This window comes from Asterias amurensis, chromosome 11 (assembly GCF_032118995.1).
Source record: "Asterias amurensis chromosome 11, ASM3211899v1".
Lineage (NCBI taxonomy): Eukaryota > Metazoa > Echinodermata > Asteroidea > Forcipulatida > Asteriidae > Asterias > Asterias amurensis.
Window position 1 is genome coordinate 11158261 of NC_092658.1, and position 17253 is coordinate 11175513.

The 17253-nt window shown below is 36.6% G+C and overlaps 1 protein-coding gene across 3 annotated transcripts in view; it reads right to left on the bottom strand.

Annotated features, from left to right (window-relative positions):
- The window catches only part of LOC139944495 (myosin heavy chain, striated muscle-like), a 66557-nt gene that overhangs the window by 36758 nt on the left and 12546 nt on the right, over positions 1-17253 (bottom strand). For 2 of the 3 annotated variants that reach the window (XM_071941526.1, XM_071941528.1), the window contains exons 6-18: positions 16021-16129; positions 12845-12937; positions 12189-12252; positions 11830-11928; positions 10925-11028; positions 10492-10630; positions 9740-9858; positions 8997-9146; positions 8370-8540; positions 7666-7851; positions 7082-7205; positions 4250-4305; positions 80-285 (exon numbers count right to left, since the gene is read on the bottom strand). In XM_071941526.1, the coding sequence (XP_071797627.1) occupies positions 80-285; positions 4250-4305; positions 7082-7205; positions 7666-7851; positions 8370-8540; positions 8997-9146; positions 9740-9858; positions 10492-10630; positions 10925-11028; positions 11830-11928; positions 12189-12252; positions 12845-12937; positions 16021-16129 (1620 nt within the window). Of the gene's footprint in view, positions 1-79; positions 286-3590; positions 3638-4249; positions 4306-7081; positions 7206-7665; positions 7852-8369; positions 8541-8996; positions 9147-9739; positions 9859-10491; positions 10631-10924; positions 11029-11829; positions 11929-12188; positions 12253-12844; positions 12938-16020; positions 16130-17253 lie in introns of all 3 variants that reach the window. The other variant, XM_071941527.1, reaches the window with a different exon arrangement.

The following is a 17253-nucleotide window of genomic DNA, read 5'->3' on the forward strand; positions in this document are numbered from 1 at the left end:
TATTGAATCCAAGGGCAAAACGAGCCGGAAACCAGACCTAAAGTGGGAAAAATGTCATGCCTGGATGAGGAAAACTCACCTCTGCTTGAAGTCAGAGAAGGGCATACGGTTGGGGAATCCCTTTCGGCAGATACGGATACCTTCCAACACACCATTGCAAGCCAGCTGGTGGAGCACCAGGCGGGCATCAATGACACCGGGCTTCTTGTGCTCATTGGGGATGATGCAACGCACAAAGTGAGGCTTGGTGTTGAACAGGGTGGTCATCAGACGGTTCAGTTGCTCCTATTGGTGGCAGAAGGGGGATATGCATAAGTCAACAGCAAATACCAAATTAATATACAAGTGGGAAGCCTTTTTTTTAAAGGTTTTACATTTCTCATTTCCGAATCGAAAGAAGATAATAAAAAGAAGCTATATAAACTATGGTTTTTGAAATAAAATGCCAAAGAGAATTGGTCGAACAAACTGCGTTGATGCTCTGCGAATTGAAGATAAGTTATTCAAAACAAATCTTTACAATGTGTTTAGGGTCATATCAGAAAAAAAGGTCAACTCAACAAGAAGTTATTTCAGCATAACACACTGCTGTTCTACAAAAAAAATTACCAACAGATGTTTTGCTGAATTTATTTTCTTGTGTATCTTTATTCAAATGCCATAACTTGTATGGATTATTTTTTCATATTCTTTTGATTCGGAAATCAGAAATGTCCAAGAACAAGTAACGTTTCATTTAAAACTGGTGTGAATGACACTAACTATACTATGGATATTCCGTGTGTAACAACAAATAATCAAAAGGACTTGAAACTTGAAATCAACAAATTAGTACAACTCATTATGTAGAGTGTTTTAACTGGTTTCAACTGGTTTCAACAACTTTGCAAATTGCCATGTTGGTAAACAGGGTTCAGTCTTATAGAGATGCTTCACTTGATTTATTGTTTACAGGATTGGCAAGGATAAAAAGCGTCATTGTTTGGTTTTAGTCTGAAACCTTACTCATTCATACTAGAGTAAAAACAAGTCTGTGAAATATTTCCCTTTGAAATGAAGTCAATTGGAGAAACTACCTGAAAACCTAAAACAATGCGACAGCGGTTTAAATTGTTACAACCAAAAATAAGGAAAATGTGATGAAAATTGGTCATGGTTTTTCACTATTTTCTCCCGACAACACACAAATGGATTAATCCCAAATTTTCACAGGTTTATGAAAACTCACACTGACATTTTGAATGGCAAACATGCTTATGCTTAGCATTAAAATTTCTTGGTATGAACAAGTTTTGTGCTTAGAAACATCTCTGTAAGACTGGAACCTTGGTCTCATGGACAATCACAGGAAATAATCTCATGGTTCATTTAAATAAATTAAAAAACTGATAGATATTTTCAAAGAATTCCTGCTTGGAAATTCTGACTTAGCTAATATTGAGATTTTAGCATTATTTGGCCATGCCATGTCAGGGGGGAATCCTTCATTGTCATTTTGCGGTTTGGACATGCATTTTGAGAAAACAAGGCGTTATTTCAGCATAATGGATTGGAATGAATAAGAATGATGTTTGGTTCTTAGAAAAAAAGTAGGAATATGGTAGGAAATATTTGGTGTCACTTTCAGACAACTTGTTGGCTATTTGATCACAATATTTATATTTTTTTAACCTTTACTTTGTCATTGTTTAACTAAGAAACTAATCAAAAATATCAAAAAAGTGATAGAAAAGCACACCACTCTCAACAAAAGTGATTCTACCTCAACAGAAATATTCAACCACAACAAGTCCAACTTGAGATTTGACTTCTAAGAACACAGTGAAGTGTTATTTTTTAGCTCACCACTAATTCATAAACTTTCTTCAACTTGATCAGAAAATTGTTGTAAACAGTTTATTTACCAACAAAATTTAAATGGCATAATTTTCTTTTCCAATTTGTTTCTTGTCAAGTACTGTTTGTTTACTAGTTTGAGAAAATGACACAAGTTTCTGGTCATCACAAAAATAGAATTACTCTGGCTCTTTTGAAATAGAAAAATAGAAGAAGAAAAATGAAACTATGTGAAATGAAAGGAAGCCGTTATGATTGCATGAAGACTACAATATGGCAAAGAGGTTTTTGTTGGTAGCAACTTATGCTGCTCAATGTAGGTACATTTGTAAGGCGACCATTGGAACTACTAGAAGCATTTATGGATTGGCTTTAAAAAGTTCTGCATAGAAAGTTATTGACGAATTAAGAAGCGTTAGTAAGAAAGGTTGCGCAAATAAAATCTGTTGATCATATATAAAAAATAACATGCATCCAGAAAAGAAATCTTGGTTTAGAAAAAAACTTTAAGAAGTGCTTTCTCAACAGTAAAGGAGTAGATCTTAAGGTCTTCACTTTAAAGGTGCTGGCTTATTATTTGTTTAATTCACACTGTGCTCAATGTGCTGTGATATTGGAAACAAAAAAACCACACTAACTGTAAATTCAGAGTAGGCTCCGTGAAGCCTTAGGAGAAAGTCTGCTAAGCAGCAAATCAATGGCAAAGTTGAGCCCACCAATTTGAAACAAACCTTTAAGCATAGACAATTGCTAAGCATAGATGATATTCACTTAACAAATGCTGGCTACCAGCCAAAATGCTGGTTCAGTGCAAATTTTGATTGAGCAGATAAATCAATTTCCCAACATTTTCTGATTTACAGCTTTTATAAAAACTGATCTCATGACAGTATGTTATAAATGGTATAAGTGCCCAGAATTTTAACCATTGGTTGTTACTAGTAGTTCCCGTTTTATGTTAGCTTAGGGACTAGTAACCTGGTATGTTCTGATAATGTATTTCTGCTTAGCAAGATACATCTGTGCTTGGCAAACTTGTGGAATTAGCTGCTTTTATGAAGTTGATTGCCTTTTCAACCAGGTTTAAAAACCATCGTCTCTGAATTCTTGTTGGTAACCCTTTTTTTTGGAAGATCTTGAGAAAGGAATTTTTTGGAAATTGAGTAACAAGCTCCATAATACCCAACAAATGAACAAAATAAATCAAAAGTATCAAACAATTAATTCCATTGCTGGCAAACAAAAAGAAAAATTAATGGAATTTTGAAAGAAAAGTAAATTCAAAACCCCCCAAAAATACATTGGATAGATTCATTAATACCAAATCAAATCAAATCAAAGGTTATAAATAACAGAATGGCAAATAATTCAAGTGATATCCAACATTGTATTATTGGTATCACACAAATTTATTCTTTTGTTCAAATTTTTTGTTTTCTCCACAGAATAGCTTCACGTGAAACAAACCCAATCTCTTTTCAAATTCAATCATCAAACAAAGAAAAGTATAAAAAAAAAAAAACTGCAGAATGCGAAAACCCCCAGAAATGTTCTAACTTGAAAGAGTGTGCCAAAAACAAGGAAAGGTTAAAAAAAAAAAAAGACACATGCATGAAGGAAAATAAAAGCAAGGTTTTTGCTTTGTGTATTATTTTGTTTTCTCAAAAAATAAAAACTAGAACAGCAACAGGGAGGGTTATTTTTTTTAGCACGCTATTTCATGCAACATCGAGGAGCCCATAGCTCATGCAAACCCTGTGAGAGCCGCTTATAGTCTTGATAGTCTTCTTCTGTTTATCACCTGCATAGAACGGAAAAGAGGTACACCGGGCAAGACAAAATGAGCTGAGTTTATTCGATCATTCGGAGCAAAAGCAGCCAGGGGATCGGGTTGGGGTATGGGGGGGGGGGGGGTAAATGGGGCGAGGAGGCAGGGCCCCTAATTCAAATTCTGGATCTGGCCTCTAACACGGTCAATGAGTAATGACCTTTTGAAATAAATTTAAAGTCTTCACAACGTTAACTAGTATGTTGCGTTGATTTGTTTTTACAAGTCGAAAAAATCAGGATTAAGGTTTCAGAGATTAAAAATCAGGATTAAGATTTAACAGATTTCGCTTTTTTTTTTTTCCGAAAAAAGAATAACTTTTGCGCACTTGGGTATGTGCGTATTATAAACGTTTGAGTTATTCATATTCCAAAATGGTAATTGATATCGTTTTTCAGAGTCCAGATCTAGGAGTTTGACAGAGGGGCGGTGGGATGAGGATGGATAGCCAAGATGCAGCAGTTCAGGATGACATGTCCAGGTTGGTTGACGGCAGGCGACGTGCTTGGGTGCTAGTGCCAATTAATATTCTCAATATATCGTCTTCCTCTTTTGTTTGGTTTTGTTCTCATTCATAAACCATACCCTGTGCAGAGCAGATACGGTCTGGAAAGACCCACCCTTCTTACGGCCGGCTCCAACTGAGAGAGTGTTAAAACAGAGAAAAGAACACAAAACACAGTGACATAAAAACTTCATTAAAAAAAAAGGGGAGAAATGGAAACGTGCAACTTGAAAATGCTTACAACACCACAAGATGAACTGTGATAAATATGGTGATTTGTAACACTCTGTGCTATGGTGAAAAACACATATCTATATGTAATTCGAAAAGGTGTGTACATTTTGTGAAGGAAAATTTACTAGGACTCTTATTAATGAAACACAATGTTGGAAATTGTTTGATGCTGGAGCCTGATGTCACAAAGAGCTAAGGTTGCTTAGATCTGCAAATCAATCTTAATTGCTAAGAAAAAGCATATGTCAGTTATGTCACAATACAGATTACTATGGCAATACTGACAAGTCATCTAAAGATGAGCGCTTTGCGAAATCCAGCCCAGATCCTCCACCTGAAAACCATGATAGACCTTATGCACATGGCACCATTTAAGTAGGGTCCCGTTAGCTAAGTGTCAACTAATTTGCCGATCCTGTGCGCCGCTTGTACATTTTTCTCTGCGTTTTCAACTGTGCATTTTTTGTTAAAAGATGGTGGTGTAGTTAAATCAATGCATAAGGTCCATTTAAAAGCCATTCTTGGAAACAAATTTGAAATAATTGTAATCCTAATATTAAGGATAAATGCACTTATTTGTGACCACCACACAAATGAAGTCTTATTAAAAAAACAGCAAATGGTTCAAATGAAATTGCATACTTTGCAAATCTGATCAAATATGGAGGTTGATACGTTGATAAAATGTTCATGGCGAATGAATAGAGATCAAACAGTTGAAATTAATTGAATGAAATATTTATGTGCAAAAAACAGGAATCACACTGATAGATGAAATGCAATGATACAACTCAACACAGAGGCCAGCTTGATCTGGATCCCAGAGGACATGTATGAGATAAATAATGGTATGGGGAGCTGCAGTAAAAGCAACCTGTCTATTTCATACATGGGCTTCAGTTTGAATCTCAACCACTTCCTTGGAGATTATTACAAACAGAAGCGCGTTTCTTTTTTTCTTTTTTGCCAGCTTGGAACATGAACACCCACCTGAACAATCACATGTGTAGAGTGCTTTGGCATGCACCTATACCATGCTTTGTTTCACCCACAGAGAGGGACGGTACTTGCTTTCATGCCTCATAATATCCCTTTTTCTGTGGGTTATTCTGTAACCCCAGATTCCAGACCTTAGTTGTGTTGGTGTACACATGTGGCATACGGGAATGGACAGTTTGTCATTGCATTAAGCTCAATGGCAGGTAAGTCCGATTGTTCAGAGAGTCCAGCATAAAATGGCAAATTATTGGCCCTGATATAGGGGCGAGGTTCTGCGAACCAAGGCGAGTGCATACTTATATTTTCTCACAAGACAACATCAAATCCTATGTTTGTGATGAGAACATTTTGTTGTCTTTCCTTTGTGAATTCAGGGTTTCATAGTCTTTTAAAGGACAACGATTACTCGAAAATTCAGAAAAATAATACCAAGGATGGGCACTTATTCTGAATATCGACCCAAAATGGAATAAAAGTCCTCATTTATGGCTACAGTCTGACAGTTCTGGTTCAGTCTGCCATTTTGAATCCTAGCGACGAAAAACCAAATTTTTGATACTGCCTCAAAAGCAGTAAAAATCCAAGATGGCCGCTAAGAGAAACACACACACATGGTGATAATAAAAAATGTGTGCATGGTGATAAACAAAAAACATGTCAACAATGATTTAAAACGTCACTGACATTTAGAAAGATTGAAACAGCTTCACCTGATGTTGGTTAAATCTTTTCACGTTTATACAGAAGTAGATTTTAATTATCATAAATAATTCACAAATAAAGTTCAGACGAGAGAGTTAGACATGGCAAATGGTTTTGGGCCAGAAAAGCACTCTGTGAAATACACTGTGCAACATCAAAAATCAACTGTGAACAAAATCAACAAAAAGTTATAACTGTGGTGCAAAGATAGTTTGAAGTATCGTTTGATTCGAGCTGTAATCCTTCAAAGACCACAGCAGCTTCAAAAACAGCTTGCACCAAAATGCCTAAAGCTGCAAGATTGACCTACTTTGACCCTGCCAAAAAGGTCAAAGGAAAGGTCATTACCAAATGTTTCCCATATCAACATTTAGAGTATCTATGTTTTTGTTGCAACAAATATGAAATATATATGATTCATATAATTTTTCAGAAATGTTTTTTTCCCTCAAAAAAATAAAACTCCAGTAACTATTTCTTGGCGATAATGATTCAGAAATAACTGGTCTCTAAAGGGTTAATAAGACCAAATTATGACATAAAACTGTTTTGACAATGGATGTTTTTTTAACCTTCCAGCGAAGTACAAATCCACAATTTGGGAAAGGTTTGTACGTTTGCTACTACAACCTTGCTGTCAAAATACCCTTGAACAATTTGTTTGTAAGCCCTTAAATTTGTCTTGAGCATAAGGCATACTCTGGCCCTGATTGAATGCACATGTCGTTTCTGATCCTGTTCATTTCAATCCGTTTAATCAGGCTTTCTCAATGAAGCAGGCCCTCAATGTTCAAAGGGAAAAGCCATTTTCTATTTTGCTAAGGGCACCTTCCATTGGAGAATCTTAAAGTCAAAGGGAAACTTTTGAAGGACACCGAGGCCAAGACCAGGGGCAATGCGTCTAATTACAAGCTTGTAAAGTCTCATTCTCGGTTTTGAATTTGTATAACTCAAAGATTGAAACTTTAATGGCTTACCGGCAGCGACCTCAACAAACAGGCTCTGAAGCAGTTGCATGGTGGACTTGCGGAAGAGTTCAACGACGGCCTCGTTCAGGGGATCCTTGTTTTTGTCCAGCCAGAAGTCGACGTTGTAGCCAACCTAAATATAAATATGAAGACACCGTTAGAAGACAAAACTTTTGATCTGCGCGTCTAAATAATGATTTATAAGTGATAAGAAGCATGATGTTACATTTGGCTGATTTCACAAAGCAACTGCGCAAGTTCGTTTGCGCAAGATTAATTGTGCTGGTGGTGCTTAAGCAAAAAAAGTTGGGCAAGTGGACTTTTGCAGTTGCGTAAAGTTTTATGAAATTGACGAAGGACTCCCTGCATATGGGATTGAGGAATTGCAGAGTGAGGTACATGTGTTATTTATGCATGTTTGGTTTGCGGTAACACCATGTGTGTATCTACTTGCTGGGTAAGTTACTGAGAACTAATTGTCTCACTTTGAATTCTACTACCACACAGTAGATTTGGGGGAATTCTGGAGACTTCTCTACTATCAAGGAGTAGAATTTAGAAAATCAGGAGACTTCTCACGACCAACTACTTACAGTTCCGGCGTAGTGATGGATCTCAAAGTGATATTCTCCTTGGCACTTCTTCTTGCTTCCGACAGATGGGGTTCCAAAGTTGGCCTGCTTGCCAGCATTGTTCTTGACCAACTTCTCCAAGAAGGTCTTGTCCGTTGCCTTGGGGAACATGCATTCCTCCTCCAGCACCATGAACACACCCATAGGCTGCAAACAAAACAAGTCAACGACAAGAGTTAATGGACATTTCTGAACGACCATTAGAATCCAAGACAAATCGTAATTATTGATGTGTGTATTTTTATTTCCAAGAATTTTGTATCAAAAGAATTTGTTTAGTAATCACTCTTAACATTTATGACAATAAAATGGTTTGTTACAGTAGAAAACATTTTGAGAAACATTCCACTTTGAGGTAATGTGGTGATGTAAAAAGATGCGAGTTCTTATGACCCAAAATAGAAAGAAGTAATTTTCCACAAATTTGATTTCGAGACGTCAGAATTAGATTTTGAGGTCTCAAAATCAAGCATCTTTAATGCACACAACTTCTTGTGATAAGAGTGTTTTTTTTCTTTCATTCATATCTCGCAACTTCGACGACCAATTGAGCTCAAATTTTCACAGGTTTATTATTTTGAGCATATGTTGAGGTACACCAAGTGGGAAGACTGGTCTTTGACAATTACCAATAGTGTCCAGGGTCTTTAAGCAATTTGACTTACTCCTTCAATGAGGGTGATAGTATCCTGCAGATCCAGACCGAAGTCAATGAAGTCCCACTGGATGCCTTCTCTCTTGTACTCTTCCTGCTCCAGCACGAACATGTGATGGTTGAAGAACTGCTGCAGCTTCTCGTTGGTCAAGTTGATGCAGATCTGCTCGAAGGTGTTGAACTGAAGGGCCAGAGAAAACGATAAATTTTGTTGTTACAAATAGAAGGGAAAGAAGAAAAACAACTGTTGCAAACCAAACTCTCAACAAACCTCTCAACAAACCTAGAAAAAGATTCTGTCTCTGATGGTGAACTTCAAACACATTAAGCGTACAACCTTTATTAAATATAATGTCGATATTGGATCCTTTAAAAATTCTTAACCTATTTCATTGACACAAAACCAGAGAAACTTACACGACCCTTGCAATTCTAGAGCATTGTCTTACCAACCAGACTACCGAGGTTGCCCGGTAGCTAAAGGCAGTTCGATCCTTGTTAGGCCTAAAGGCGCTTTATAATTACCTTTATTGTTATTATTATTATAATTATTTGATTTTGAATTGTATGCAATAACCTGCTCACTAACAACTTGCCCATTTTAGGTGACTGAATGAACCAATAAAGGTTTACTTACGTCAAAGATCTCAAAGCCTGCAATATCCAAGACACCAATGAAGTATTGCTTGGTTGCCTTGGTGTCCAGGGTCTTGTTGACACGGTGAACGAGGGAGCGGAACATACGATCGTAGATGGCCTTGCAAAGAGCACCAACGGAATAGGTAACCTGGAAGGAGAAGTCATATCAGACTGTTAGATTTTGTTTGTACCATCAATAATAATAATAATTATAATAAGACTTGTAATGCGCACATATCCACCCTGCTGGGTGTTCAAGGCGCAGTAAAACCCCAAAACAAAACAAGACAAAGAAAAAAACAGACACAACATAGTTAGTCCTTGTAAACTTGTGACATAAACTTTGAAACCAACTGGTTTCTGCATATAATTGAATTGTACTTTTTGTAAAGATTTGAAATTAAAAAAGTGGCACCCCCTTAAAGGGGTCCCTACTAGCTGCCGCTTCCCAGGTTGTGGTGTAAACTTGGGTGTGATTCCTGGCTACACAGCAGTTAAAAGTTGAATGGCGCCTGACTTGCACCCCAAACAAAGGTATTGAAAAAATAAGGAGACAGCCAACATCGGGGCTGGATAGCTCAGTTGGTGGAGAGCGGGCATTATAACCCAGAGGTCACACTATATTTCAGTCCCACCCTAGTCAATTTATCTCTGTGCAACCCATAACTAATAAAATTTAAATAATAAATCAATCAATGAATGAAATAAATATAAATTCTTCTTTATGGTTATCCAACTTGCCTGGTTCTTGGTTCTTCCCTGCTGTACGTACTCACTGCCGACTTTGATACGGGGACGCAGCAAGTTCTTGACCAGATCAGCGGAGTTCAGACCCAACAGGAAAGCAACCTTATCGGCAACTGATGAAAAAAAGACAATTTCAGTTGACCACTTTATCATTTTCTCACAGGACTCGGGACAAACATTGGTGTATGGGTTAAGGAACGCTAGTCTTACATGTACATATCATGCCGTACACTAAACAACCTATTTGCAACAGTTATTATCAGGGTAGGCACAGTCGATTGACTATGCCCCAGGCATAGTCAACTATGTTGTCATCTTGATAGGAAAAGCGGGCACAGCTATTTCCATGACTCCATTTTTAACCAATCAGATTAGAGGATTCTATATACATGAGGTATTTATAATCATAGTTAGGTCATAGTTCAAGACTCACCATCAGTAAGAGTAACTATAAATATAAACATGAATCGTTAACTTGCAGGAACAACCATGAGTAAAATCTCTTTTGAAGGAGTGGTGGCTCTGAAAAGAGCCTGTTTAGTCTCGACCTTTCGAACAGTATACTCTGCTCGTCTTCAGGGGGGTAGTAGAGTATACTGTTCGAACCGTCGAGCCAAAACCTTTTCAGAGCCACCACTCCTTCAAAAGAGACTTGGTTGTACCCACAAGTTTACTATTCATATTTATATTTATATAGTTACTCTTATTCTCCACACCATGCAAAGCTTCAAACAACATTTACTCACCATCAGTGTTGTCAATCTCGGCTTGTTCCTCTCTTGGCCTCTGCTTCCACTTGATGTTACCAAAGTGCATGATACCGGCAGTCAACTGGTACAGAGACAGCTTCTCTTCCTCGGTGAAGCCCAGGATGTTCAAGGCATCCTATCAAAGTGTTCCAAGAGAAAAAGGATTAGCACATTGGGTGCTAAGTAAGAAACCTTTCCCTTCTCGTTTAAAAGACACGACTAAAGTCATTCTCAAGTTGGCAACAATAAAAGATGGCTATGTACAACCGTGATTTATTCAATAAGCAAATCATTTGTTTTTCATCCCCTTCAAAATCAAAGTGTTGTAGATAATAATATATAACGGAAATAGCAAACGCAAGTTGTTGTTAAAATCAAGCGTGCTTTAATATAAATACATAGCCAGTTTAAGAAAGTCGAGGTTCCTTACGTCGGTGATTTTCATCTCTTCTTTGTCGTCCACATTGTCAATCTCGGTCTTTCCTTGGCTGACGTAGAAGTAGTCGGTGGCCTTTCCAGTCAGGAGAAGCTTCTCTGCAAAGACATAGAGAAAAGACCAAGGTAAAAACAAATGGAATGACAGTGCTATCGGGCTGAGTAGAGTACGTGCCCAATTGTGGATAAAGCCAAGATTTGAACTGCATTATCCTTTTAAGAGATGTTATAAAAATTTGCATCGGGGATAAAGAATATTATGGGATTCTAACCCCTGACCTTTGCAAGTGTCGTGCCTTCAAATTGTTTCAAAAGGGTCATGGGGACAAATCCCACCCGAGTAACATGCCTGTGATATTTTTTTCACAGGACTCAGGAAAGTACTGAGTATACGGTTATAACACACATCGGTGTATGGGTAAAAAAAACAAAATAAATATGCATTATCCTTCCTGCGATTCAGCACTGTGTGCTCTGATTTCTCGGACAATGCACCAAAACCAGACTAGAGTCTTCTGATTATGACCAGGGCCCAATTCATGGAACTGATTACGCAGGCAATAAGGCTTAACAAGTTTCTACATGCTTGGCAAAATAAGCTGGGTACCATAAACAAATATTTCATGTAAGATGGTATTTTGGCTGATAACCTTTATTTTGTAGCATATAAACGCTGTGCTTACTTTTTTGTGCTTAAACAGCCCAATGAAATTAGGCCCAGTTGAACATAATTTAAGCAGTCCATAAACTTTCCCACCAGAAAATCTTGTGAAAGCCATTTTACACAGAATGAATTAAACAATCTCAAATTAATATAAATTTCCACACACCAAGCTAAACACCTTGGCGTAAAAGTGGGAGAAAAGTGAAGAGAACACCAATTCTGAAAAAAAAACTTACCAAGCAACCCTGTTTGATAGCCCGACATGAGTTGGTAGAAAATATGGTAACTTCTCTCTGTCGCTTGCTGACAGATAACTCGAGACTTCTCCAGCAAGTCTGAAAATTAAGATAAGTTTTGGATAAAATTGGATAGCCTGGCTGAATGTTTACATCAGGCAAGTAAATCTAGTATATATATGAGGTTCACACACTGCCATCAAAATACTGGCCATCACATCACATTTTTGTGGAAATTTCTTGAGACTTAATGGTTTGTGCTGCTATTTATTTACTCCTTTTATTATTTACTTACTGACTGTTTGTATTTGTTTAATGGCCAAATAAAGAATAAGAATAAGAATAAGAAATTGACTTACAAGTCTCAATATCAGCACCAGCCAGCTTACCAGTCGTACCGAAGTGGATCCTGATGAACTTACCCTATACCACGCAATCAAAACAATATCATCACATCATACTCAATTCAGATTGTAAACATAAACATAACTAAAATCTTGGTATTGATTCTTAAAAGATTAGGTTTAAAATGGTAGATTTTTTTTTTTATTGGCTGAACAGAAGACATGTGGTCTTCAAAATGGGGCATTGAACCAAAAAGAAGCCCATACTACTAAAAAAACTAGTGGCCAACATTAGTGCATAAATTCATTCTTATGAGCAACTTAAACTGAAATTTGTTTTTGGTATAATATTGGTATAATATTAAAAAAATTAATTTCTTGATTAGTTCGAAAATGATTCTTGTAAGTTTTTATACAAATGGAAGTAGTTAAACATTGGCCTTAAAGCATACTTTCCTTAATAATAATATCTAAAAAAAATTCAGGAAAATAACTTTGGCAAATAGTTAAAATGTTCTGAATATCCGAATAGTCACAAGAGTTGAGAAAGAAAACAAAAACACTAAAATAAAACTGTTCTAGACAAATACGACGTCACTGAAACTTGTGATCTACAAGGCACGGCAAGCTGTAACCACGGCACAAAGCGCCCTCGTGGCAATACTACTTACAAAACGAGATGAGTTGTCGTTACGGATGGTCTTGGCGTTACCGAAGGCCTCTAGAGGAGGGTTGGCCTGGATGACTTGATCCTCCAAGTTACTCTATTGGTTCATTTAGTGGTGTTTTGGGATAAATGAATATTCATATTATGCAAATAAAGGCATGCATTATATACGGGAGAGAATATCATTACTTATAATACACAAATTAAATAATACATACAGAAGTACAAAAAAACATTTAAAATATTGTTGGCTCAGTGCTGTAAGTTTGTAAATTGCAATTTCATTTCCATGATGATTGGAAGGGTGTCAAAAATGCATATTAATTTATCAAATTTTGTAAATTGATAACAAATAACATCTATAAATGATCCATTTCTTAGAAAGTGACTGTTTTTTTGTGTTGTCTTTTTACTTTGGAGATCATGCTTGATCAATTACTCAATATTCCAGTAGCTCAAAAATATGCAAATGCATAAAAAATCCATACAAACTGCACTAATGATAGTCTTGAGCCGTTAATATATTTAAAGAAATCAACGAAAATCTGAAGATAAACACATTCATATACATCAAATGAAAGATTATGATCACAGAAATAGAACCACTACAATAATATTTCAAAAACGACTCACAGAAACGAGACATCACTCCATTTGATAGGCGTGACCTTCGACATCGGGTCAATCCAAACGATCAAATGTTGACACAAGTGAAACAACAAGTTTGGGATGATCAGATTTCACATTTAAAATCCCCTAAATTTCCTTCTGAAACATTCATAGCTTAACTTGTCTCATAAAAATCTAAAAGAGTCTATAGAACTAGATTGAATTTATTATTCATAACAAAGGCACCATGTCTCTGAACAGAAATTTAACAACAAAATCTGCTCACAAATAAGGGGGGGGAAAAAGAAAGGGAAAAAATGCAATGTTTTTTACGGAGAAGTCTTAAATGAGATCGATGAAACACTGACAGCAATTACTATCTTGATCAACAAAGCAAAGAACTGTGCATGGTGATGGAGGTTTTGATTACGTACCACGTACAACCACTACAATGAGTGCTTGAAATCAAATAATGAATGCTTAGCACAGAATCTTGTAGAGAAAAATACTTGAAAGAATTCATATAAAGATGGATTTGGAGTCATCAAACAACCCAAACCCCAAACGCAAAGTGCTATAACAAATTTACACTAGTGAAGGAAGTATGTAATTTCTCTGACCAAAGAATTCATATTATTTTTCCTATTTATATCATTGTCCAGACAAGGGCATTTTTAAATTTCTTTTGATAAAATAGGTGAAATTTCAGGTGGCATGTAAAAGTTTGTTGATTTTTTGAGACTGACAGGTGTGCATTTGTGAATTGCATGATGTGCACCTTATTGAAGCAGCTAGTAAAAAATTATTTTCCTAGAACCTTTATTTCAAGGAACAAAAAAAGATGAAAAACTGTAACTGCGAATGAACTTGTAAGGACCCACCCATTTATACCCAACTGCCTCCAGATCCCCTATATATAGATACTGTTTAATTCCCAAAGTGACCTAACTACATCCAGAACGTACCAACATCACCATATATGCACAAATGAGAACGAGACAAGAAGGGATCCTTGCGTGACCTCTGACCCGCCGACAATAAAACAAAACAGTGAAGATGAGACGTAAGGCAGGTCATTGGTCAAGCAAGGCACTTTTACAAGCTTCAGACCCTACTGCAAGATAATATATCACAGCTTAATGGGAGAGGCTAGGCGGACACTTTTGGTCTGTTTTTCTTTCAGGTGAGATTTGTATGCAATGGCAGAGGATGCAGATATTGGCAGTGGAAGATTTGAGGAAAATGCAATTTGAGACAAGGCAATTGGTTTTTGCTATTTTTATGCAGATTTTGGCTTTTGTATACATTTTCAAGAAGGTATTCTAAGGCATTCTTTGATGCAAGCTCAAGCAGTGTTAGTAGCTATATCTAGCTTATAGAAAAGTATGGTTAGCATCTATGCAACCCCTACCCGCAATTATTTATGTGACACTGTGTTTGGTTTAGAAGCATTTCTTTCATAAGGTTCAGGTGAAAACTAACTCATTCAAAATCTACATAGCTTTTCTTTTTTAAATAACACAGATTGCATCAGAAAATTGAGGATTTCATCAGATGTCAATAAGGATATTTGTCACAAATTTGTGTTTTCCCACTAATGATTTGTTCAATAGCATCATGAAAAACAAAATATTTAAGCTAAGTCAGCCATGCAATAACTTAAATCAGCGAATCAGCAGCTCTTGTTTGCATCTTTGTTTCCATTGAAACTATAGGGTTTGAGGAGAAACCACAAGATGGCAGAAGACATTTCAGCCCCATTTTTTCCAATTGCTCTCCAAATCAGTGCAAGGATTCCAGGAACAACGGGGAAAAATGAGCGGCGAGTCTCCAGCCAGCCGCTAGTGCCTCAAAGTTACTTAGTCTAGCTCGAGCGTCATCTGCATTCTTTCACCTAGCAATCTTGCCATATCAAATGGTGAGGTTTTACAGGGTTTTTTCTCAGACAGGAGAGTTTGGAAATTGACACCTCACCAGAGCAGTGGAGTAACCGGCAAATCAAAGAGTTTTTTTTTTGACAACTCGTAAGTTGAAACACTTCAGATGGATCATGTGGAACTTCAGTTGGACTTGGAAGCTGGAAATTATGCATACCATTTGAATCAAAAGATTGATATGTGTACTATGAGAAATAGTTGTGCTTTATTTGAATGAATCAAATGAGGGAATGCGAATTTGAAGGCTCTCTCTCAATCAATGAAAGTAAAGCTCTTGGAAACAAAAATGAGTAACAAATTCGTTTTGGGGAGATAATTCAGCTTATTACGAATCAAAAAAGAAGTCAAATTTCAAAGACAAACAAAATGTGAACTCTTTCAAACTTAAGGTTGACAGTTTCTTAAAAACTGGGTTTCATAGTACGCAACCAACTTATCTAAAAAAAAATTTTTTTTAACATCAGGTAATTTTACTGGTTACGACCACTGCTGCAGGAGGGTGAAATGAAACGAGCAAGAAATTGGGGCAAGTGATGCAATGAAAGAGAGCATAGGGCAAGGGAGCAAGCACTCCCGCGGCATGTGCTCATGCCTTCTGTGATATATCATCCCACGGCTTGGCCGAAGCAAATACCTTCTTCCCTTCCTCATGGGCTGCTTTGCCCGTTGAAGAACTAGCAATGTTGGCAAAATACTGGATGACTTTTTTGGTGTTTTCTGTCTTTCCTGCTCCGGACTCGCCACTGAAGGTGTGCGGTGAAAAACAAAGTAGATAGGGGAGAGAAAAACTTTAACATTAATTGGTGTTTTTTTTTTCAAGATAATATTATTATGATACAAAACAAAACGATGGATTTAGAGTGTTGACAATGTAGTTAGGATGATGAAGTTTAAGGTTTTTAGGTTAAGTCAAATCAAACTTGGGAGGAGGGGTCTAGGAAGAGTTTTAAAAGTTCAAATCTCATAAGGGATTAGACATGGATCGAGAAAAGGGATTAGGGGATTTATTTATCGGTAAACTAGACTATCATCAAAAGGCTGTGATGTTTGAGGGTTTTGTTGACGATATGGAATGTTTGACATTCCGTAGGGTTGACTTCTATGTATGCTCTTAATCTTCTATCTAAAATAGGAAAAACAGGTTCTAGACTACCTGACACTCACACAGCACGCATGGAATGTAGGGGCAAGAAAAAAATGCCCCCAAAATATACGTCTTAAAAGCGTGGTAATAAATCAGAGTTGATGGATGAAGTATGAAAAGAATGTAATGTAGGCTATGTATTCCAATGTTCAGTTGTTAAGACACTGTTGTTGTTTTATGTAGATCATTAATTAATTTCTTTCTCCAGATTATTGCTTGCGCACACACGAGGAAATAGCCCTTGGATATAACAGTTGTTTACTTTAAAGTTAAAATGTTTGTACTTAATTTTTATATATAAAGCTTTGTATACATAGTGGTAAATTAATGTATTATTTCTTTTCTCTTCAATTGTGTTTCTGGGGTTTTTTTTAATCAAAAAGTTTTCAAAGAGAAATTTTCCAGATTCTTGGAGCTGACACCTGCATTGAACAAACTTTGATAGAGTTAATGAGGGAAAAGATGGAACAGTTGGTTAAAAACGGCAAACAATAACGGCAAAAGTTGTTGTATCAGTAACATTTAAAAATCAAATGAAGTCAATTATTAAAATGATCACACAAAGTAATGAAACCATTTAAACGTGAAATGACAACATCTACATCTGTGAAATGTAAATATATATATATCAAAAATATAATAGTTCATGTAAGTCCATTGAGCATCCATTGTAAGATATTTTGTGGGAAAGTAAACTGTCCTGAAGCTAATGGTCACGACACA